This window comes from Notothenia rossii (genome assembly GCF_949606895.1).
Source record: "Notothenia rossii genome assembly, chromosome: 2".
NCBI lineage: Eukaryota > Metazoa > Chordata > Actinopteri > Perciformes > Nototheniidae > Notothenia > Notothenia rossii.
In genome coordinates this window covers 25,171,000-25,193,510 of record NC_136904.1, presented here as the reverse complement: position 1 = coordinate 25,193,510, position 22,511 = coordinate 25,171,000, and the positions used below count along the sequence as shown (strand labels likewise).

At 40.9% G+C, this 22,511-nt stretch overlaps 2 protein-coding genes across 2 annotated transcripts; one reads left to right on the top strand and one right to left on the bottom strand.

Moving 5' to 3' along the window:
• Positions 1-4: 4 nt before the first annotated feature.
• On the bottom strand, positions 5-7,300 carry fsd2 (fibronectin type III and SPRY domain containing 2). Its single transcript, XM_079662385.1, has 13 exons — positions 7,129-7,300; positions 6,618-6,886; positions 6,141-6,236; positions 5,565-5,798; positions 5,380-5,402; positions 5,030-5,151; positions 4,266-4,430; positions 4,003-4,137; positions 3,668-3,821; positions 2,551-2,684; positions 1,454-1,589; positions 1,192-1,368; positions 5-392 (listed from the first exon to the last, which is right to left on the bottom strand). Exons 2-13 carry the CDS (start codon positions 6,873-6,875, stop codon positions 143-145), a joined length of 1,884 nt encoding a protein of 627 aa, XP_079518511.1. The 5' UTR covers positions 6,876-6,886; positions 7,129-7,300; the 3' UTR covers positions 5-142.
• Positions 7,301-7,680: 380 nt separating this feature from the next.
• Positions 7,681-20,905, top strand: whamm (WASP homolog associated with actin, golgi membranes and microtubules). The gene is given in 13 exon segments (XM_079662383.1): positions 7,681-7,755; positions 7,757-7,786; positions 7,789-8,391; positions 10,290-10,463; positions 11,328-11,478; positions 11,861-12,030; positions 13,574-13,769; positions 15,440-15,624; positions 16,120-16,206; positions 16,324-16,419; positions 16,951-17,341; positions 17,821-17,963; positions 19,809-20,905. Coding segments are annotated over 13 exon segments (2,439 nt in total). The 5' UTR covers positions 7,681-7,695; the 3' UTR covers positions 19,962-20,905.
• The last annotated feature ends 1,606 nt before the right edge of the window (positions 20,906-22,511 follow it).

The window sequence follows — 22,511 nt, the reverse complement described above, 5'->3', positions numbered from 1 at the left end:
TTACTGTCTTTGGATCTTACACAATTGCGAAGAGCCGGCATATGCTTTTATTTACTGGGACTCTCCCAGAACTTTGGTAAGTAAGAAAAACAACGTTATTTCACGTCCTTCCAGCCCTTGGTTTTATTCCGTCATTCTGCTGTCAGATGAATGCGTACTCTGGAGCCTCGATGCCGTTGTGCACAGTAAGAGCTCCTGGGTTATCCAGGCCAAAGCAGGGCTGCACATAATTTGGGAAGTTACAGTGGAAAGTGTGTAGGTGTTGTTCCAGATCCACGTTAAAAAAGGACAGAGTCCCCCTCTCGTAGTCCAGAGCCACCCCGATCCGCACTGGGTTCACTGTGATCCTCAGGTCAGGACTGCAGCCGCCGTGCAGAAACTCAAATTTATGCCTGAAGAAAAAAGGGCATTTTGTCAGCCATTGTAATTCAATTTATTACCCGTTTTGTTTACACACTAAAGGATGTTTCTTTGGTGTATTATTGTGCATAGATAGAATGAACGAAAAAATGCTGTGTAACATATTTTAAAAACAGATGATGCTGTTGAATGAGTAATGTGAATAAATTGTTAAAATTATATTTATTACTATAAAGATGTTCACGACGTAAACCACATTCAGCCCTTGTGTGATCATTGCGCACTGCATGATTTACTCAATGTGACAATCCAAGTGTCCTGCTTTGAACCAAGATGAGTTGCCATGGCAACACTTATAAATTAACTGATGTTCCACTGTGTCTTCTACAATCAATAGGCTTTGTTTTGTGGGAGCGGATGCACAATTTCTTTGCTTAGGAAAGGGAAAATCTCCTGCGGCAAAAAATATATTTGTGGCCCAGATTCCATGTACTGCAATAGTAGACCCTCAGAGGATCAGCAGGCTAATAGGATCAGATTGACTGAACATCTTTATCAACTTGGGAGGGAAAACATTCCCCAGCTTGTTTAATGGGGATGGGAATAACAAGTCAATCAAGGGACTGAGCAATCACTCAAAGATGGAGAAGTATGCTTATCTCATAGCGATCATGGAATCTCTTACGTTTGAGGTCAGTTATATAGGAGGAATAAGGTTGTATACAAAGTTCTGTTGAGACAGAGCTTATGCAAATCTATATTATATAACCGTCTCAAACAGCAAGTATAATATCCACAGTAATGGTTTTTTAACAGACATGATGCATTTACCTGGATGGAGTGAGAATGTGCCTCATACACCAGGAGGTGTTGTTGGCTCCGAGGTAGGAGTTCCTCTCCGTGTCCTCAGATGCAACTCCGATCCTGAACTCTGTCCCATCATCCACCTCAACTTCCCAGTAATGCCTGCCTCGTACTGGGATCAGATCCCCCAGGACAGCAACACATCTGTACACACAGCCTTACTTTACATATCTACACTCTTGGAAAGTCCCATTATCTTCTGTCACAAAAGACTCTATTGTATTTTTACCTGCTAAAGGTGTTGTTATCGTCTAAGGCCATAGCGCTGATTGGCAGCTCCTCGTTTCCATAGAAAATTGTGAAGCCGTCCTCAGAGATGGAAAGGCAAGAATGGGCAGTTTCCTCCAGGAGGTAGAAGAGTGTACCTGTACAGGTAAAAAGCAGAGATGGAACTTATAAAAGTGAACTCACTGAAGTACGGTTCCCAAATACAATTTTGACTACTTCTATTTGATGCTACATTATTCTTCCTACTTCACTACAATTATTAAGCCATCTATAGTAAGCTATTATACAGGTCAAGGTGTATAGAACAACCTGATTCATACAAAGAGATGATACATTTTTATAACTAACTACCAAACATAGACAGTTGTGTGACCATTAAAGAGGGTTTCATCCTCAGATTCTATCTATCTATTCTACATGTTTTTGCAATGGTTCCCAACCTGGGAAACATGACCCATAAGGGGGTCAATAGAGGAATCGAAGAGGACACCTGTGGCTGCTATGGCAAGGCAAGTTTATTTATATAGCACCTTTCAACACAAGGCAATTCAAAGTGCTTTACAACAATGAAGAGCATTAAGAAACATATTATGAAATGGCATTTAAAAACACTAATTTAAAAGCAAAGATAATCAATCATGAATAACAAAGGTACATGCATTTAAGTTACAGTGCAGTGTGAGATACACATCTGAAATGTTTAGGTCTGACTCTCAATCATTGCTAACTTGTTAGCAAAAATCGTTTCACTTTTTTTCTACTTTATTTTTTAACTTATCCTTTAGTTATTTCAAGTGTTTAATGCTTAACGAACCCCTCTTTTTAAAATGTTAATCTACAATCCAATATTCAGAAAATTCAATGAATCTTGGGCATATTTGTGTAGCATATTAATTTGCTCCCAGACATTCATGTGGCCTGCTAGCTATGAGTTATTTTACTTTAGACGCTCAAAGTGAATTTCGTTGCTTTACTTCCGCTCTTCTTCTAAATGCAGGACCTTTACTTCTAACACCATTTTTTTTATAAATCAGTACTGCTACTTTGACTTCTTTCCCCCAATGTCTGAAAGTACCACGAACAGCTGATGCCTCTCACCTGTCGTGGAGACGGTGATCACTTCACTCCTGTCGCTGGGCCCACCGATGTTGACTGCTCTCACAGAGATGAGGTAACGGCGTCCTGTCTGCAGCTGGATCACACACTGACAGGTTGGCACGGCTACAATAGACCTGGACGATTAACCAATGGGACAGAAGGCTGATATCACTTACTATTTAAACAGTCTTATTGCACAATGATGACAACTTTTTGGATTGGCTTTTATTTCCATATCTTCAGCAGAGTGTAAAGCCTTGAAATAACAACTTGTCTCACAACTTCTGAAATAGTAGGTGGATAAACGGGGTGTTTAACTAAGAACTTTCTCATAAACTAAGGAAAGATCCATTACAGTTAATAACATTTAGGCGCCTCTTTGCAAAAAAATGCAGAGACTATTCATTATAAAAAAGGTTTTCCTGTTCTCCAAAGTTATCAGATGAAAAATGAAAATGACCCCAAATGTGAGGACGGTATTCGAGCTGTGCTGCAGGAGCTGAGGCTAAGAATAGATTTTCTGGGACAGAGTGTCTTGATTCAGCAGCTCTATAACCAAGGGACCTAAAAAAAAACGAGCAAGCACTAACAAGGGCTTTTTTTATGGATGTATTGAAGCAAAAGCCTTATTAAAAGGAAAGGGCAGTGAGGACCAATATCACAGGGGTGCTGCATCTTTGAAGCTCTGCAAATTCACTTGAGCATTTTTGTTTTAACAGGGCTATTTTTAGTTTACAAAAGAAAGCACAATTAAATCCTGAGCTTAGTACAGCAACCTTTGAGACAAATGATGTACGTCATTCCTCGAACCCGCACTCTTTGGAGTAAGCTAAACCTTTTCTCATCCTAGTGTGAGCTACATAGTCATTTATCACTTGATCTTTTGCATGGAATATTTCAGAAACAGTATTAAAAGGGTTATTTCTAATGCACATGTACTGTTACTGATCATTTATTTTTAAAGTAACTTGCTGTTTATTTTAAGTTGGTTTGTTCATTTATCTTAAACTATTTATTCTTCTCTGGCCATTGTAAAAAAGATTCTGCAATGGGAATATTCCTGTTAAAATAAAGCTTAAATAATCAAACTGGGTTTAAGTTAATAACTAGTTCTTACTCAGTTATGGCATTCTCTGTTCCATCAGTGCCCATCTCACTGAGCTCCACCGTGTAGGAGTCCACAGGGTTGGTGTTCCCTGACTCCCAGCGGATCAGAGCAGCCTCTGGACAGCTGGTACACTCCCTCTGCTTTATCACTGGAGGCGATGGCACTACAGCGAGAGAGCAATCACGATTTACACTTTATTCCCTCTAACATCAATCCTGTGAAGCTGGAGCGATTACAAAATAGATAACAGTGATTTTAGGAGAGATCCTGAGACCACAGGACTATTATTTAAACGTTCACAAGTTTTATGAACCCTCGTGTTGTAGGAGTGCAACATTTATTACCTGTCATGTATAAGGCCTTCTCGCTCGCTGGGCTGATGCCCGTGGTGTTGGTGGCAGTCACCCAGAGTTCATACTGAGCGTTTGGCACCAGGTCTGCCACAGTGCAGTGGGTCTCCTTCACTTTCACCTTGCTGACTGAAAAGCAGGCAAATGGCTGCACTGATTACCATCATACTGCCAGTATTCTTCAGAGACATTTCCAAATCAATGTTATTCCAACAGTAGATGGTGTTATCATGCAATCTGTAGTCCGTGTCTTGTACCAGGTGGTGCACAGGAGCTGTCTGCTGGTGTGTCCTCCAGCACCGGCCTGTAGTAGAGCTCATAGTACTCCACCGTGTCGTCGGAGAACAGGCTCCAGCACACACGCAGGGACGTCTGGGAGGCCGAGTTGGGCATCTGTGGGTTGATTACCGGGGCTGATGGAGCTGTTTATATATTGGTGAAACATTTTTTATTTGTTTTTGTTATCACGTCATATAATCAAAAGTACAACGGTGCAGGAGCGGTTTTGCATAAAATGCATTACGACTGCTTGCTGTAGTTTAATCTAAAAGCGGACTTTTTCTGGTTTGGCTTGTTGATTTAATTGTTTATGTCCATAATGTTTTTCCACTTCCCTACATTCACAACTTGGAAATGACCATATCTGACCAATGATCTTTGTTACTCAGGTAAAATCATCCCTAAGATGTACTTAAAATATCACTGTAATCCTATCATTTGCTTTTGTAGGCTTACTATGTACCACAGCTCCCATCATAGTGATAACCTCAAGGATGTTTAGGGAGACTTCCATCATCAACTGTACTTCCATCTCCTATCTGTATGATGGCTTGTGGATGAAATTCAATAGAAATATATTTCCAATCCCCACAGTCTCTTTCTCTGCTAAACCCAATAAATATTGTTGCAGGCAAATGATGTCTCCTATAAATGAACCCTCATCTCTTTGCTGTACTAACAATTAGTTATTGATTATTAGCAGCACTGTAGCTGATTTGGGGAAACTATTTGTAAATCAGACCTGGAACAACGTTGATTGAGTCCATCATGGTTTTAACATCCGACATGTCAGAGAGTGGTGTGTTAAACTCCAGACTTGTAGACAACGTGAGCTCAACCTCCTCTTTGGCAAAGTCCTCAATTCTTGTGTTGAACAAAAAAAAAAGTCTGAGTAATACAATTTAACATTTAGGGTCAAGCAGCTTGTGTCATGCTGTTTGTTTGTATAACACTTATTAAATGTTCAAACGGTATCTATTTACATAATATAAGACTAAAGGCAAAAACATATTGTTAATCCATTGAAATCACACTGCAGTCACGGTCAGATTCACACTATCTGGCATGCTCACTGACAAGCTTCATAATTACCTTTTAATGGTGGGCATAACTGCCTGTCAATAAAGTCAAAGAAATCAATTGAATAAAGTAAATAGATGTAGAATTACAATACAATATTTCAGATCCACAATCACTATCAGCAGTGGTTTTAACATTGACAGTAACATCCTTCACTGGAGCTAATGTAATCTGCACTTGAACAAAAGCGTGGACACCTTGAGGAACAGCCTCTTGTCCTGGCTGCGGTACACCTTCTGGGCCGTCTCAATGAGCTCCTTGGAGGCGTCCATGGCTCGCCCACAGGCCAGCAGCTGCTTGTACAGCGCCTCCAGCTTGCCCTTCTTCTCCTCCTCCAGCCCTGCCGCCCTCTCGTCGTAACGCTGAGACAACGTCAGCAGCACATCGTTGTAGTGCTGCTCCAAGTGCTGCTCCTGACGGCCAAAATTCTCCTGCACATACGACCACAGTTAAAAGAGATTTACACATGTGTTGCGCATTAAACTAACTATGAAAAGAAGAGAAATGAGGAGAGGAAGATGGGTAAAGGGAGGCAGTGAATGATATGTCCGTGTTTGACTTCTGAGTTAGGGTCCTCAGGAGACACACATATACTTACAAAAATAAAATCTGACATATTGAACTTTCTTTTTGTCTTCAAGTTTGATAAAACTAAGTATTTGAAAATAAGTATTCCCAAAATGCTCACATCGCCATAAAATAATAAATCAATGTCAAAACACATTACCACAATCTGTTCCACTAAACGGAGAGTGTTTAGAGAATGACTTTACCTCCACAGTGAGAAAGATTTCTTCCAGATGACCTGCAAAGTTCTCCATTTCAGGAACTTTTCCTTGCAATCGATTCCTGACTGTGACGATCTCACCCTGAAAACAATTGAAAGTCAAAATTGCCTTTTTAATATAATCCAGTAACAACAACTTTTCAGCCTGGACTTTCTGCTCATGTGACATTGTGTGTCTCGGTAACAAAAGCTTCCATGGGGACAGCTCCATCTTCTGGGATACAAAGAAACCTGAAATGATAGATGTGCATGTGGAATGTAATTGCCATATTAAGAACAAAAAAAAGGGCATGTTTTAATGGATTTTTTTTTTACTATTCATGGCATCTCTAGCTGGCAGGTTCTGCATTTGTGCTGCTATGTTTACCAATACCATTTTAATCATTTAAGCCCAAACAAATAAAGGAAAAAAATGCAATTTTTCATTCATACATCATGGGCAAAATATGTGCCAATGTCTCACCTCAGTTTCTCCCTCTCTGAACACATTGTCATCATCCAGTTCATCTTCTGGTAGGGTGGGAGATGGAAGGCTGTCCTCACAGGGCTCAAAGTGAAGGGACTCGTTGGTGCCTACAGAAAACCTCTGGAAGGTGGACACACCTCGGGGGGGCCTCGCTTCTCTGCCTGCCATGATGGTTGAATCTCTGTTCAAATCCTGGTGCTCAGCATCCTCCTCAATCACATCCAGTGCGCCTCCTCTGATCTCAAACAAGTCCATGGTGAGAGGGGCTGTGAGTTTTAAAAATATTTTTTAAGTTTCGGATAGAATATCTTTTTACTTCAATTCTTTATTGATTAAAAACATTTAAGAACACAACATTCTGCATCAAATAACAACTCAATAGAAACAACACACAAGAGAAGAACTAACAACTACACTCTTCATTCATTAACCCACCAAGTTGTCTAACATAACAGTCTGCTAGTGATAAAAGGATGAATTGTGATTATATTATTTGATGCATGTTTACCTTGATAATTCAGCAAAACAGTCTGTTCTCAACGGCCATTTTAGGCCAACACTGGTGTCCGACAAGTCAGCTGTGAAGGCAGTCCAACCCTCACCAAGCAGCTGTGACAGAAATAGATGGTAGGCTACTCGGATTGCTCAAATATCACAGGAATGCCAAACACACATGCAGAAAGTTGGATATTTATTGAAAATAAGCTCACAACTAATAATAAACCTTAGTTTTGATAAAACTTTATACTCATGTAACTTAAAACCAGTATCAGTTTTCATGTATTGCTACTAAGGAGGTGGAATTCCCCTAACATGTGATTCAAAGGTCGAAGTTGAAAACATTGCCAGGGATATTATGATGCCTTCCCTGCTCCTCGTTAATAACACAATTTATTCTTTCACTACCTTGGAAAAGAAAAAAAATAGCTAATACTGATGATTTAGAAATCAAGCAACCCTGAACTTTTTAACAATTCTATGTAATTTATTTTATTGAAAGTAGATGGGGTAAATAGTATTTATCTATAGTTTAAATTTAAAATGTTGTGCTCTAATGAAACTGATAGTTCCGGATATGTCAAAGGTCTTTGAATGCGGCTTACGTCACACCAATGGCGGACGTTGTAAACAGAGCCAGTAGCTTCTCTGGGGCCGAAGTGAAACAGCTGTTTTTAATATGAATAACGTAGAAACTGAGCGTTTGGACAGTCTGGATGGGTGGGTGGCGGTGAAAAGTAACATATTTGAAGAACAGGAGACGTTTAAGCTGGGCTTCATCGTACAGTGGAGCGTCATCGAGTGTAAGTTCGCCGTCACCTGCCACAATAGGACGCTACAGCGACAGAAGCGCAGATCTGAGTGGGTCTCCGAGTCCGGGGACCCTCAGGTGAGCTGGGCCGGACTCTTCTCCGTCAGCGACATCAAACACATCCACCTGCAGTTCACATGTGTGGCGGACATCTTGGCACACTGCTTCCCGGACTTATCAGAGTTTGAGCAAGGCAACATTTGGGACCTTCTCTTCCTGAGTCGCAGCAGGTCAGGAGGTCGCGGGGAGGATGATGATGAGGAGAGGGATACAGACACGCCGTGCAGGAAACTGGAGAAATACTTCAGCACTGCTATTGACGTGTGCGGAAGAAAGATAGTGCTCGACACGTTGTTCACGCAGGATGAGCGTGATGTTGAGGAGTACTTTGAAAATCTGCTGGAGTTCAAGAGGAAGAGCATGCAGGAGGAGATGTCGAGGGCCAAGGGTCACGTGCGACAGGTGAGAGGGGTGTGACAGGTGAGGGATCAATGAGCCACAAGTGCTTCACATCGATGGCAGGTAGCAGTATTCACAAGCCTGGCAAAGATAGACGCCACCCATCGAGCTGCCCTGTGATACACAGTCTGTGTGACTTAAACTCCGAATGAATGCAGCATTGTATTGTATTGCACTGGACAAGTAGGATTCAATTTAAGTGCTTCTATTTTATTTAAATATTTTTTTAATGTTCTTTTTAATTTCTTCCAAGTCATGTTGACGATTGAATCCTAAGCCATTACTGATATTATGACTGCGCTGGATGAATAAGACACATCTATTGTGTATTGGCTTCTCCCCTTTTTTCTTTGCAGATCACTAGCTTCGATATGATGTGGATTTGTTTCCACCTTCTATATCATATGACTGTTATTATTAAAAAATGTGCCATTTTCATTCCAAAGTTATTTTCTAGCTTTCATGTCATGAGACCCATTGAGTCTGAATCAAGGCAGCATTGCAATTATACACTTAAAGAGTAGGAATTTTTTTTAAGGAATATTTTTGCTTGAAAATTCAGCCCTTTTGTAGCGTGGAGCACATACTTTTTATTTTTAGGGCACCAACAATTTGTTTTATTTAAAAAATAAACACCTGTCATTTTATGTCGTTTTGCTCTTATATTATAGGATATAAATAGACTTTGCTCTATTTCAGTTTCTCCATGTTTTCTTCTGCATTTCTTTCCTCTGTACACCAAGGCAAACACGTGTAGAAGTATTAGAAGCTTTCTTTGAGGCTTTCAAAAATACATGTAGACAAGCCACACTAATATTATCTGAATGAACGTTACATTTCTAAATGTTATACTAAAAGAAAGAAGATTTTGTGAGGATTTATTGAAAGATTTAGTAAAGGAAACCTCTGAAAAGCTTGACTGTATTTCCATTAAGGATTTTCTTATGAATATTTCTCTACAGGAGTAGCACCACACAGTGGTGTTACACATCTACTATGACACAGCAAATATTTCCTGTTGGTGTGTATTCAAAGCTTAAGATGTTGCAACACCACCATCACTGTTTCTCTTTCAGACTGTGATTATCGACCCTTTAAGTGATTTGTCCACAGAAATGTAACTTGACCCACCTATCCTCACCTTTTTGCTTACTTAAGATAAGTACACAATCCAGTCAGCTACACAGCATCAGCAACATCTCTACAACTAATGCATTTAAAGATTGCATACAAAAGAAACACTGATGCATTTAAGCCACCTTTTAGATCATATCATGCTTTGTTGACACTGTGCCAGAGAGCAGATCTGAGGTCATGGCTTGATGATGTTGGACTTTATTTGTACTTTATTTTAAAGGTACCTTATAATGTCGCCCTCTAGTGCATACAAAAGTAGTGAATTATATTGCACAGGTTTGAGTATCTTCAAAAAATCTGAGGAAATGACATGACCTTTTAAAAAATGTCTTTTTAAAAAAAGAAAAATCTCTGTATTTCTTCTTGTTCCGTCATTCAACCCTACATCTATGAACCACGTTGTTTCGTTTACCTGACAACTTTTCAGTTATTGATCAACCTGACCTGGGTGAACACAAGGTCTCATCAATTGAAACCCTTGATATATGCTCTTGATAATGGTATCAGATTTGATGGGACACATTTGTTTGACTTCAAAGTCTGCGAAATGACAACTGCCAACCTCTGACTTCTTAGCTCAACCTTAAGCCGTCCCGGTTATGAAGGTGTATTCTCAAATGACTTGTATATTGACTGTTATATTACTATAATATACTTATATACTGCTATATGAAAAGATCGCCTGAATACCGCAGCTAGGAATAACGGAATAGTTGGGTTCAGAATAAACCCAGCTAATGGTGTTTATGTCTTCCATGTTGCAGCTCCTGCAGCGTCATGGCAGTGCAGACCGAATGGTGGCGCTGCTGTGTATCTACGAGGAAGAGGACGAGGCGTACCAGGACCTGGTCACCGTGGCTACCACCTTCTTCCAGTACCTGCTGCAGCCTTTCAGGGACATGAGAGAGCTGGCCTGCCTCTACAAGATGGACATCCTGGTAAATAAAGACATCTTATTGGCAGCAATGCCTTTTTAGGATGTGGTAAATTCATATAGATGTGTTTTTTGTAAAAAAAAATACTGAATATCTTATTAATTGAAGTGTTAACGCACATAAATGAAAGGTTTTTGGAACATCCTCAGCTCGAGGCAAAATATCTGCAGACAGCTTTTGCCAAATGTGATGCAAATACACTTTTATAGCCAAAGAACATTGTCAAACTTATGTAACTGCTTAAAGATGCCAGTACTTGTGTTATACGCTCACAGTTCCTCCCACTATCTGTATCACTGTGTAACCACTGACTTGCAGCCTTCTTTCTTTACAAACACTTCCAATAACTCCAGACTGTGCACAGTCCACAAGTCAAGATATATTGAAAAAAGTTCATAAAGTAGTCCATTCCCAATATTGACTACATGACTATGTAACAACATATTTAGATTAGATATATAAGAACAATATAGGGACATGTTTTAGCTTATACCTGGACATTATAACAGTCGACATTAGTTGTATTTTCATAGATTTTCACATTAATAAATGGTAATTAACAGTTGGAATTCCAGTACGGACTAGATTTCATTCAGTGATCACTGCAGTTCCCTTTCAGTCTTAGCTATGTGTAGCTATGCTGGTGTAAGGATTGAGCGCTTCATCTCTTCCACTCTACATCGTGGTCTTGTCGTATAACTGTACACATGTGATGGTGGAGTGATTGACGTATTACATTATTTTTGTGGAGCATTCAAGCAGAATCTGTAAACAAACTTCAACAATAAACTTAAATTGAAGTATCTGCCAGAAGCCTGCTTTGAATCCCAGAGTGTAAAACTGTCCACTGTCTTTCTGGCTCTGCAGAAGACTTTAGAGTTTGAGGACTTGGGTCCTAAGAGAATTGAAGCTCTGGAGAAGGAGGCGGAGGAGTGGAGAACGAAAGCAGAAGACGCAGTCGCCTCGATTCAGGACATCACCGTCACCTACTTTGCACAGACTTCAAAAGCTCTGGCTGGTACAAGTTGCTATGTTTATTCCTCTTATTTATGTATGAATTTATGACTTTTTATGTGTCTTTCCTCAGCACAGGAAATGAAGTGCACTCCGAGTCCCTAGTTGCACGGCAACAGCAAACAACATATTTATGAGATTTTATAAAAATGATCTCATATTCAAGTCCACACAAATAAAGATTTTCATATTCATTTGAAAGGAAATAGGTCAGGGAATGTAGATTACAAAACTCAAAACCGTATGTTATGGCTGCTGTAATTCTTTGTACACCTCAAATTGATTAGATGTTACTTTGTAAAAGTATCCATTTGGATTTGTAGCTGTTAATATAAGCTTGCTTTGTGTGATGCAGACATAACGGACCTTTGTGATTTAATATCCAGGTATGTCAAAGCAGATGGAGGAGGACAAGACCCGTTTTGGAGCGGCTGCCTGGGCATCTGCAGCTCCCAGACTGGAGAAACTGCGCTTCCTCTTGGCCAAAGAAACCCTGCAGCATATGAGAGCTAAAGAGATGTGCCTGAACCGCAAGAAAAACGGCATCAGAGAAATGGTACATTTTGTAAACAACCATAATCCCCAGGTTTTGTTTTTAATGGTTCTGGTAGCATCAGCATAATCCACAATGGTGTATCAGCTGGACAGTTGTAAGGCTTTATTTGTTATTCAGATCCATCTGTCATGTATCTCTTGTAACGGTATGTCTGTAGAGATGTGACACAGTGAATCTTCCACTTGGTATGCAAGTCTGAATATCTGGCTGCTGTGGTCCTTTGATCTATTTATAAAGCCTCAGTAAAAACACAGAAATGTCCCCTGATGCACCCCCAAAACCTGCATGCATGAATAACTCAGTGCATCTGAGTCTATTCACATTCTCGAACGTGCCTGCTACTGTATCTGCATATCTGTGAGTTCAGGGGCCGTAGTCTAATGTGAGGATCATATTATTTTGGGTAGACCACAGCAAGCTACTTTCTACCGTAGGGTGGCATGCTGCGTATTTTCACTTTTTGTAAAGAACACCTTCAGCAGCTTCACCTTAATGTGGCTGCATTATTCATCCATGTCAGCTCTTTGAAAGTCAGGATGCCGGCAGTATCTACCACAGTGAACTCACCATGAGCCCTCACAGACACAGATGTGTGTGAGCATTGAAAAATAAGATCAGTACGCCACACCTATGCAAAATCTTGCAATGTGTATCTGTGTGCCGGCACACTGTGACAACTTAACATACTGTGTGTATTGTTGAAAATCGATGCACTCTACAGCTTTATTGATCTACCTAGTTATATTCAGACAGTGTCGGTATTCACATAATTCAAAATGTTAACTGAAATACACCTGCTTTTATTGTGCCAGCTCATTAACTACATGTCAGGAAACCTTAACATAACTCTCCTACCTCGGTTTCAGTGTGTTGCATCACGATGTGGATACAAAACTGTCTTGAAAGGTTATCAAGGTTATAGCAGAGATTATTTTTTTTAATGCCCTTGTTATCGAGTTTAAGGACACTCAAGCAATCTTTTTATTATTATTTATTTATTTATTTATTTTACCAGGCAGGAAGTCGCTTCAGAAATACTGTATCTTGTTTGAGGGAAACCCTGGCAGAGACAGCACAACAGTTAGTTTAAATATAAATTAAACACAACAGACAGGAAAAACAACCATCAACACACAATGAAGAGAATATATCCGGCTCATTTTAAACACTTTTCCGTTTACACAAGACTTTTTACATGGCTTTAAATCTCAAGGCTCAAGATTATATTTAAGATATTCTTTCATAAAATAGTTTAGAGTTGAGTCTAAAGTAAAATCCATTGAAGTGTATTTCAACACACCAATTGTATTTTAAAACAGCCCCTGCTTGCTCCACATCTCTCTGTGAGAGATAACCACCAAGTTTCAAGTCTCTTAAAGTTACTTGCTTACTGAAAGGAATGAAAACCAGCAGCTAAATCATCCAAAATCCTGATGGGACTTTAGAAAATGGTCAATAAGCAGGCATTTTAAGTTGTTATTAGTCTGTACAACACAGAGCAGCAAGTGTGATCCTCTGACTTGTGTGTGTGGTTGCGGTGCAGCTGGGCAGCCTGTCTGGCAGAGTCCAGAGCCACAGAACTGATCCCCGGTCTGAGGACGGGCAGGACGCAGTGGACCAGCTGGAGATAAGATTTTATGAAACCCAACTCGAACTGTACGACACCAAGTTTGAGATCCTGAAGAACGAGGAGCAGCTGCTGTTGGCTCAGATAGACACGGTGCGGCGGCAGATTAAAGGTAGACGACACATGACATGAACACACAGGTATTCAATGGGATGTCCTTGTGGGGGGGGTCAGTGACTCATACTGATTTAAATATACAGTACTTCAGTTAACAACCCTTATCAAAAAAGTGCTATTTTGATAAAGGGGGTTCCTTATCAAAAAAAGTGTAATTTTGACAAGGGGGTATTTATTAAAACGTTTTCATTAAAGAAAACATAACGGCAGAAGCTTCAGCACAAGATACTGAGAGAAGGCTCAAGATTTCCTCACACTGTGAAACTGTAATTGGAAATAACGGCCCTCACACAAACACACACATGTCTCCATCTGTATTTAAATTCAAGGCAGTCAAAGAGTGGATGGCTGCACTTGAACGAGGTAATGCTTTGCAGTATAACAGCCCTACTCTAGCTGAAGGGTCACTCAACAACTGTTGCTGTTGTCAGTGTACCCATGCATGTACAAACTATCACAGAAGTACTTTATACTGAAGTCATGTATCAGATTAATAAGGTGAAGCAGCTCCTGGTTTCTGCAGGAGGTTTCTTTTGGGATTTATGGATGTTTATGCGTTTGTTTGATGTTTAAGCTGTTATGACTCTAAGAAGGAGAACAATTTGGACGCAAATTGTGTCAACCGTTAAGGCGGAGACGCGTGTCAGTTTAAAAACCTGTAAGAGGGAAAACATTTGTTTTTGTTTTGGGTAACTGACACCTTACAATATAATGTCACAATACACTTTTGTTAAACATATTTATTACAGGACTGGATTATATTAAGATGCACAGGGGTTCCTCGGTGTCTTGTACTCTGGGTTTTCTTCGGGGACATATTTTGTGCATGTAAATCATTTCCTAATTGCTCCTCCTGGGACATCTGGCGTTGGCTTCAAAGTTGTGTTCCAGTCTGGGTTCAGTTTATTATCCCGACATAAAAGTGGCAAGGTGTCCTCTACCAGTTGCTCGGTAAAGAAAGCTTCAGGACAGCTGACAGAAAATATGAGATGTTTGAATCCACGGAGGCTGCTGAATTTAATGAGCCTTTTAACGGAGTTTACACGGTAAATAAAATGCTCCTCAGTGGGCAAGGTGTTTTTTCCCAACTACTTGTTTGAAAATATGAATAAATAATAAGATAGTTTTTCACAGCTAACGCAGATGACCTGTTTTTTTGTATGCATGTAAACATCGAAACCAAAATGACCTGTCAGATTAACTTGAAAATTACAAGTTATATGCAGCTCGTCAGTAATGAAAGCAAGTAATTAAACCTTCACTGAAATCAATCTGCAAGACCCTTTGAAACCTAGTCTAGGTTGATTATTCAAGCAGAGATCTACCTGCATTTATCAGGCTTTCATAACACCCTATAAATAAAATGATGTTTACTTGTTTCAGAAGTAAGTTTACCAACAAATCAGGAAAATGATCTGATTGTGAACAGTTTAAGCTGCACGACTGTGGTTTACATCACAGCTTCTGAGCTTGTTGGCATATTGGTGTACAAAGTTTGAAATAGACGTAGCACATGTTGACCTCGCTGAGCACAATGTCATCTCTGTTTAAAACTATAGAAAGCAGTCGTGAAGGTGTTAGAGTTACACTTGAGTGAGTTTAGAGAGCAGCGGTTGAACAGGTTAACAGTGAGTCTTGAGTGATGGTATTTCCTTTGCTTTGTAGAGCTGAAGGACGAGGTGGTGTACTATGATGTGTGTGAGGATACAGAGGAGCTGCACAGCTTGTTCCACCCAGGTGTTCAACAGAAAGACCCCCCCGCTCTCACTCAGCTCAAACGACGGCTGCAGACCTTGGAGACCAAGAGAAGCGGCATCTGTTCCAGGAGAGCTTACCTCCGAAACAAAAAGGTGCGGGCAAGGACCGAGTCAGATTTTTAAATAGCAGATAATACAATACATTTAAATGTTAATAAAATACGTTAGTGGCATGTTCCTCACTCCATCACGTCACAGCTCATTGCTTTAAACGTTTTATTTTTCTTACTGTTTTATTTTTAGCAGAGTAATTGAAGCACAGTTGGTGCAATTGGCATTTTCTCTTGTTGCTGGCTTGGTGTCCGATTTAAAAAGACTAAAACATTTTATTGCTCAGAACAAAGTGTAAAGACTCCCTTGGTTAGTTAGAGGCTCCCAGGAAGCACCCACAGATATCAAAAGGCATGAATATTTCAAAAAGCAGCAAAAAAGAGCAACATTGTAATATTTGAAAAACCTTAATAACTGAGGCGTTATTTGCCCACAGTTATCAGTTTTACTGCATTTTATCTTCTTATACATTAGATGTCAAACTGTAATTGAATAATTCTATATATCTTTGAGTGTGAAATGTTTGTGTGTTGTTAGGATCAGTGCATGGAGGCCCAGGAGCAGAAGCAGCTTCCCGCCAAGCAGAGTTCATTACTTTTCAACCAGCATCATCATGTCCACATGGTACGTCCCCATGGCAACCAATCAATCCACAGAGAAGCTTGAAACGTTGGCAGAAAACGATGCAAATGACGCCTGTTTTTCCTTATATCTCTCGCTGTCTCCCTCTGTTGTCCACAGAAACGAGAGAAGAGGAAAGAGGAGGACCAGAAGAGGAAAGAGTGGGTGGACCAGGAGCGAGAGAAAACTCTGAGCAGATTACGATCCTTCAGAGAGGTCAGGCTCTGTCATTGCCTCTGCTCAATGAAACCCCAGAGGCTTAAGACACGATTTATCTCAAAATGCAGTTGTTAGTTACTCAACCCCAGTGCCTTGGTAGTAGGGCGTGTTATCGGTTCTCAATACATTTTTGGTATCAACCGAAATAACCTAATTCCAAATACAAACAATGAAGTAGAAAAAAAGGTATTCAATTAAATACATTAAAAAAACACTTTTCAACAACAGTCAGCCAGTGTTTACAGTGCATGCCATGATGTTTAGTTCAGCACCTCAGGATGCCTTTTAATGACTTTGGCGTTCCTGAGGTTCCTCAAGCTTCATCAGTGAGTAAAAAATATAACTTTCAGAGTTTTTTCAGTGCGTGCGTGTTTGCACAGTCTCTGTCATTTCAGTTTACACTCAAGTCATTGTGAGAGCTATTTAAAACAGGAGAACATTACACTGCTTGTTGTTCTGCCTCTCTCAGAACATAAGACAACACAATGCCCTCTAAAAAACATTCTCCCTCTCTTCGTCTTTTTCAAGACGCGACATGGCCAGTACATCATGAAGACTCCTCAGTCCAGGATGTCTCCCACCGAGGGGCCGTGTCCCTCCCAGCCTCTGTCCATCATCAGCCTGGGCCCCCCCGAGGGCCCCCCCCCTGTCCGGCCTGCACCCAGACGCAATAAAACACCCAAGAAAAAGCAGCCTCAAGACATCCCTGTCCAAATCTTCACTGCACCGCCACCTCCAGCGACTTCCCCCCCCACTGCACCTCCTCCTCCTCCACCACCACCTCCCCCTCCTCCTCTTCCCCCCGCTTTCCTGCCTCCACTTGTCAAAGCTTCACCTTCCTCTGAAGACACACCGATGCCTCTCAGTGAAAAAGAGGACCCTCCTTTTCAAGCCAAGATCACACTCAAACAAAATTTAGGTAAGGGGGAAACAAGTGTTATGAACCTGTTAAAAATAGTGTGTGTGTGTGTGTGTGTGTGTGTGTGTGTGTGTGTGTGTGTGTGTGTGTGTGTGTGTGTGTGTGTGTGTGTGTGTGTGTGTGTGTGTGTGTGTGTGTGTGTGTGTGTGTGTGTGTGTGTGTGTGTGTGTGTGTGTGTGTGTGTGTGTGTGTGTGTGTGTGTGTGTGTGTGTGTGTGTGTGTGTGTGTGTGTGTGTGTGTGTGTGTGTGTGTGTGTGTGTGTGTGTGTGTGCGTGCGTGCGTGCGCGCGCGCGCTCCAGGGTTGCCTGTAACGTCCAACAGCACTTCATATTTTCTAAGCCATTCAAGACGATGTTGTTTCTCCAAAATCGCAGTGTAGTAAAGTCAAAATGTTAAGACGCAGAGACAGTTTTTTTCACGTCCAGTTTCTTCACTTATCATAAAAGTATCTGTTTTCCTTTATTGCTGTATTACTGCAGGAACAATGGATGAAGTGTTGGCCTCATTGCAGCGTGGACAGATTCAGCTTAAAAAGGTCTCCTCTCCAAAGACAGCGTCCCCTGCTGGAGACACGAGGAGCACTCTGATGTCTGCCATCAGACTTGGAGTCGCCCTGAAGAAGGTGAGATGTTTTGCAGAGCAGAGATCCACACACAGCTAGGTTCACATATCAGCCAGGCCAATATATTGACTGATCTCAGGCTGTTGCACAGATACTGGATGTATGGTCATCACAAGAACTCTGAAGGTTAGTTTTTCTTTAAAAAACTAGCATATAGTCCTGGGACGATGCAAACATTTAATTTCAAGATTACCCGAGCCATAATAATTCTGACTTTCGACATAATGCAAATAATCATTAAAGCATACTTAAAACATCCTCACCATAAATCATACTTTACCTTACATTTTGTCATGAAACACATTTTTTATTGCATGACAGACAACTTTATTTCTCATTGAAAGTCTTTCTTAGTTGTAAAACGTTAAATAAGGTAATAAGAATAAATACAACAAAAAAATATATATATTTTGTGTTTTTCTTAGAAGATAATTCCTACATTTCTTAAATCAGGCTCTCATTCTACAACTCTACCATTTAGACAAGCTGTTTTGTCACTGGTGTTGATATTCACATTTATCCTGCAGATTGAACACACTCAACAAGTTATTGTGAGTGTTTTGTATTGAGTTTTGTGATAAAATCCTTTATTTTCCTATGCCGACTAGCAAGTGTAAACGCTGACCTTTATAAGCAGCAGCAGACACAGCAGTCGGAACGTTAATAACCGCTGGAATTGATGTAGCTGCATCAGATCAAAGCTATCTTCAATGTTATTTTTTACAACAGAGGCCTGTACTACGAAGCTGGTTCAACCTAACCTGGATATGTTTAAGTTAGCCGGTTGGCCTAATCCAAAACATACGCCCTCTCGCTAAACTGTACTACGACGCGGGTTATAAAGTGGATCGCTCAAGCCAGCCGTGCCCTATCTAGTCAGGGGCGCGTTCACATGAAAGGGGTGGTATCTGGAGCATTCGACCAATCACAAACATGGAGAAGCATACTGACAGCGCAGCGTCATACTTCCTGAATGAAAAGTCAACTATAATATTAGACATGAAGAAGTTAAACTTTAAACATCCATGACTTAAACACTTTATCCAGGATAAAAGCCACATAGCTGCACCTGCAAGGTGAATACAGCTGGTAAAAGAAAAAGTGTTTGAATGCGTACATTAACAGGTTTATGATATCACTGCCCCGTCTAAAACACGATCTGACTTTAATTACATTTGTCTCGAGTGTTTAGTCAACTTAATGTGTTGCTTAAAATAATACTTCTGCATACAGTATGTGACACTGAGTGTTGCACGGCCAGATACGACTCAGATAAGGAAATATATGATACATTATGATGTGATATGCCGCGGACTGTACGTAATGTTACTTTGATCCGGTTACTTATGTTGTGGCAGATATTTAAGTAAGCTTTCTGAACGCTAATGTTATAATAGTCAGATTGCTCTGAAGATGGTCGGTGATATTCTATTAATGTTCACGTTTACACAGTCGTCTTTCCAGCAACGGCAGCTTTTCTGTATTTCCTTTCTCCTGTAATATGACTTGTTCGCTTTAAACTCCGCACACTGAGCTCTGATTGGTCAACAGGCAGTGCTTTCACTGAGTTGATCTCTTAGCCTGCAACCTAACCTGGTCCCGACCAGGTTAGCCACACAGCATAAGTTACCATGGGATTTCTAGCCTGCTAAAAAGAGAACCAGCTTCGTAGGACCGGATACCCCAAGTTTTCCCTGAAGTTAGCCGGCTAAGCGGAAATCCTGCTTCGTAGTATACCCCCCAGGGCTTTACCAATATGTCAAAATATCTTTTGCAGAAAAAAGTATATTGATTTCAGTTTTCAGAGATGTAAATGCTTGAATCTATAATCTTGTTGTATTATAGATGGTTCCTGCACATGGAGAAGTACCGACGAGTGAAGAAAACGAGCTGGAGCGCAGCATCAAAGCCGCCATGATGAGGATGAAGAAGGTTGCAGCCGACTCTGACTCTGACGACAGGGAAGACGAGACACAAAGCACCGACTGGGACAGCTGAACACACACACACACACACACACACACACACACACACACACACACACACACACACACACACACACACACACACACACACACACACACACACACACACACACACACACACACACACACACAGTTTTTCAACATTACCCCCTCTCTGTTTGCTTGATGGTTCTGAACTACAGCTTATGTTGCTGCCAAATGTTCACAGAAAAGCTTCCTTTTAGACACGGATGGGATTACGCCTCTTCTGACTTTAACATTGCACTTTTCAAAATAGCCCCGAGATGTTGCAATACATCAAGACTCGCTCAAATCCAACCAAGCAGCTAGTGGCAGAATCAGGATTTAGTCTTCTTAAAAGCTGCAGATTTGCAGAAATCCAGAACTGAGCAAATAAGGCGTTGTGTTTCAGCGCTCATTAAGGAGAAAAGCAGAGCAGTGGGGCTGTAGTACAGCAGTGTGTAAATGATTGAATTCCTCCCAACTTGCCGCCTAAACGCCTTGTGAGACTGCACACAGCAGGGGAATCCTGTGCTTCACAAGTACACTGTCACAAATACTCAGTTTCCCACATTAAAGAGTCTAAACTGGGCTCATTTGAATTATTTTTGAATGTAATGAAATCTGAACAATTGTTTTTTTGTGTGTTACCAGACCCAAAAGGGCTATAGCTAACTGAGTTTAGTAGTTTTTGCATATAACTAAACACATGAAGTGCAGCACTGTTAACTGTTTACAGCCTTCATGTCTTTGTCGACGTCATTGTTTGTACCCAGGCTTTTGATGCACTTTTCTCTCATCTCTTTCTTTTAGTGTCAGAAATGTATGAATGTGTTGGGGTTAATTTAAGTGAAATTGTAATGTCTTCCTCTTTGATGCCATAAGAAATGTTGTGACCACAAGACTATAACTTTTTTAATAATCAATACATCCTCTAATTATATACATAATACCTGTCATGTACAAGGCTCTGTCTTTAAATGTGGTTAAATTGTGGGGGAAACTTCTGAAGCAGTTGGAAACAGGACTCAGAGGAGAGCTGGAGCTTTCATGGCAAACACTGGTGGTTTATTTGGAGTTACGGCCGGAGAATTGACAAAACAGGTGGTGTGTCACGAGTCGACACAGCGGTTGCTAAACCAATTCTGAAGATCTCTTCTGTAGCTCAAGGTTTTAACTAGTTTGGAGTGTAATAATCAACATTCATCATCAGTGAGACTAAACATTATGAACCTTGAATCTAACTAGAGCTCTCGTCCATAGAAAATAATGTGCGCCAGGGAACCTTCGTCCCTGAACAGTAAACTACCTCATGGCGGCTTGTGCTCTGCCATAGACTGGCAACAACAATGCGCCCAAGCTGCTCCTCCTTAAGAGAGATAGCACAATACCCAAGGCCGTAGACCTATGCCATGAGAAAGGAGACAGTGAGAGGAGAAAATGATGAACTGTCGAAGGTTGTGAGCGAAAATGTTTTGAACCTTTGACACAGCACTTACCTGAAAAGACAAGCCTTTAATGTATTATGTTAGCAAATTACAATACCGTAGGGCAAACAGTATTTAACGGTTTGCCGACAAAATGTTTAATCACTGCAAAGATATGAAACAGTGTGTAGCAGATGGGCTGAGGCTGAACTTGTACTCCTGAGTTTTAAAAAATAAATGAGACACGTTGGATCATAATCACAGACTGTTAGTGTTTCCTTTCCCATTGAAAATCTGTCTGCCTCAGATCTTATCCTGACGATGGTTCACGGTGTTTCCTGATCTGCGCCTGCAGCAAAATGAAACCCGCCGTTCTTTAAATGAGTCACATCATCTAAAAGGTGTCTTATGAACCTGTGCCGGTGAACCTCCGCTGAGTGTGCTCTGGCTGATTTAACGCCCACATGATGATGATGATGATGATGATGACTCATATTGTGATCCCGGCAGCCGTCGCTCCCATATCTCTCTCCTGCAGTGACAGCTCAGACACCCCAGCCAGTTGTGACGGCTTTATCCTTCTGTGAGTGCTTTAGAGAGCAGCTGCTGGCAGAGGGAGTAACGTAACATCGTCATGGTTTCAGGGCTGCGGCCCCCTGCGTGCGGCCATTTGTCCCCATCATCCAGGTGAGTCAGGTGGAAGACGGGTCATGCACCTTGTTGAAGACATACCTGGCGGGCACTCAGACGGAACCAGACCATCAACATGAAATTCCGCAGCCTGTAACCATGGCAACAGGAAAGTCTCTTACTCTTAGACACATGTACAGAGCAGCACAGTCTCTTAATGATGTTTCACCAACTCGCCCACTCATCACCAGTCACACAATGAGCCGTGAGAGACAGACATGAACCACAGAGCTGCATCACTGCTTCTGTATTTATTTCAATGTGATTGATGATTTGATGTAAGACAAAGTTAGGGATATCATAGTTATTGATTTTCACCTATCTTTCATTTAATTAATTCATAGTCAATACAAAGTCTGAAAAGTGACATGATGCTATAGCCTACATGATGTTTTGTTTTGCAACATTTACAAAAATACAAGCAAGGCCATATCATTCTCCTATAG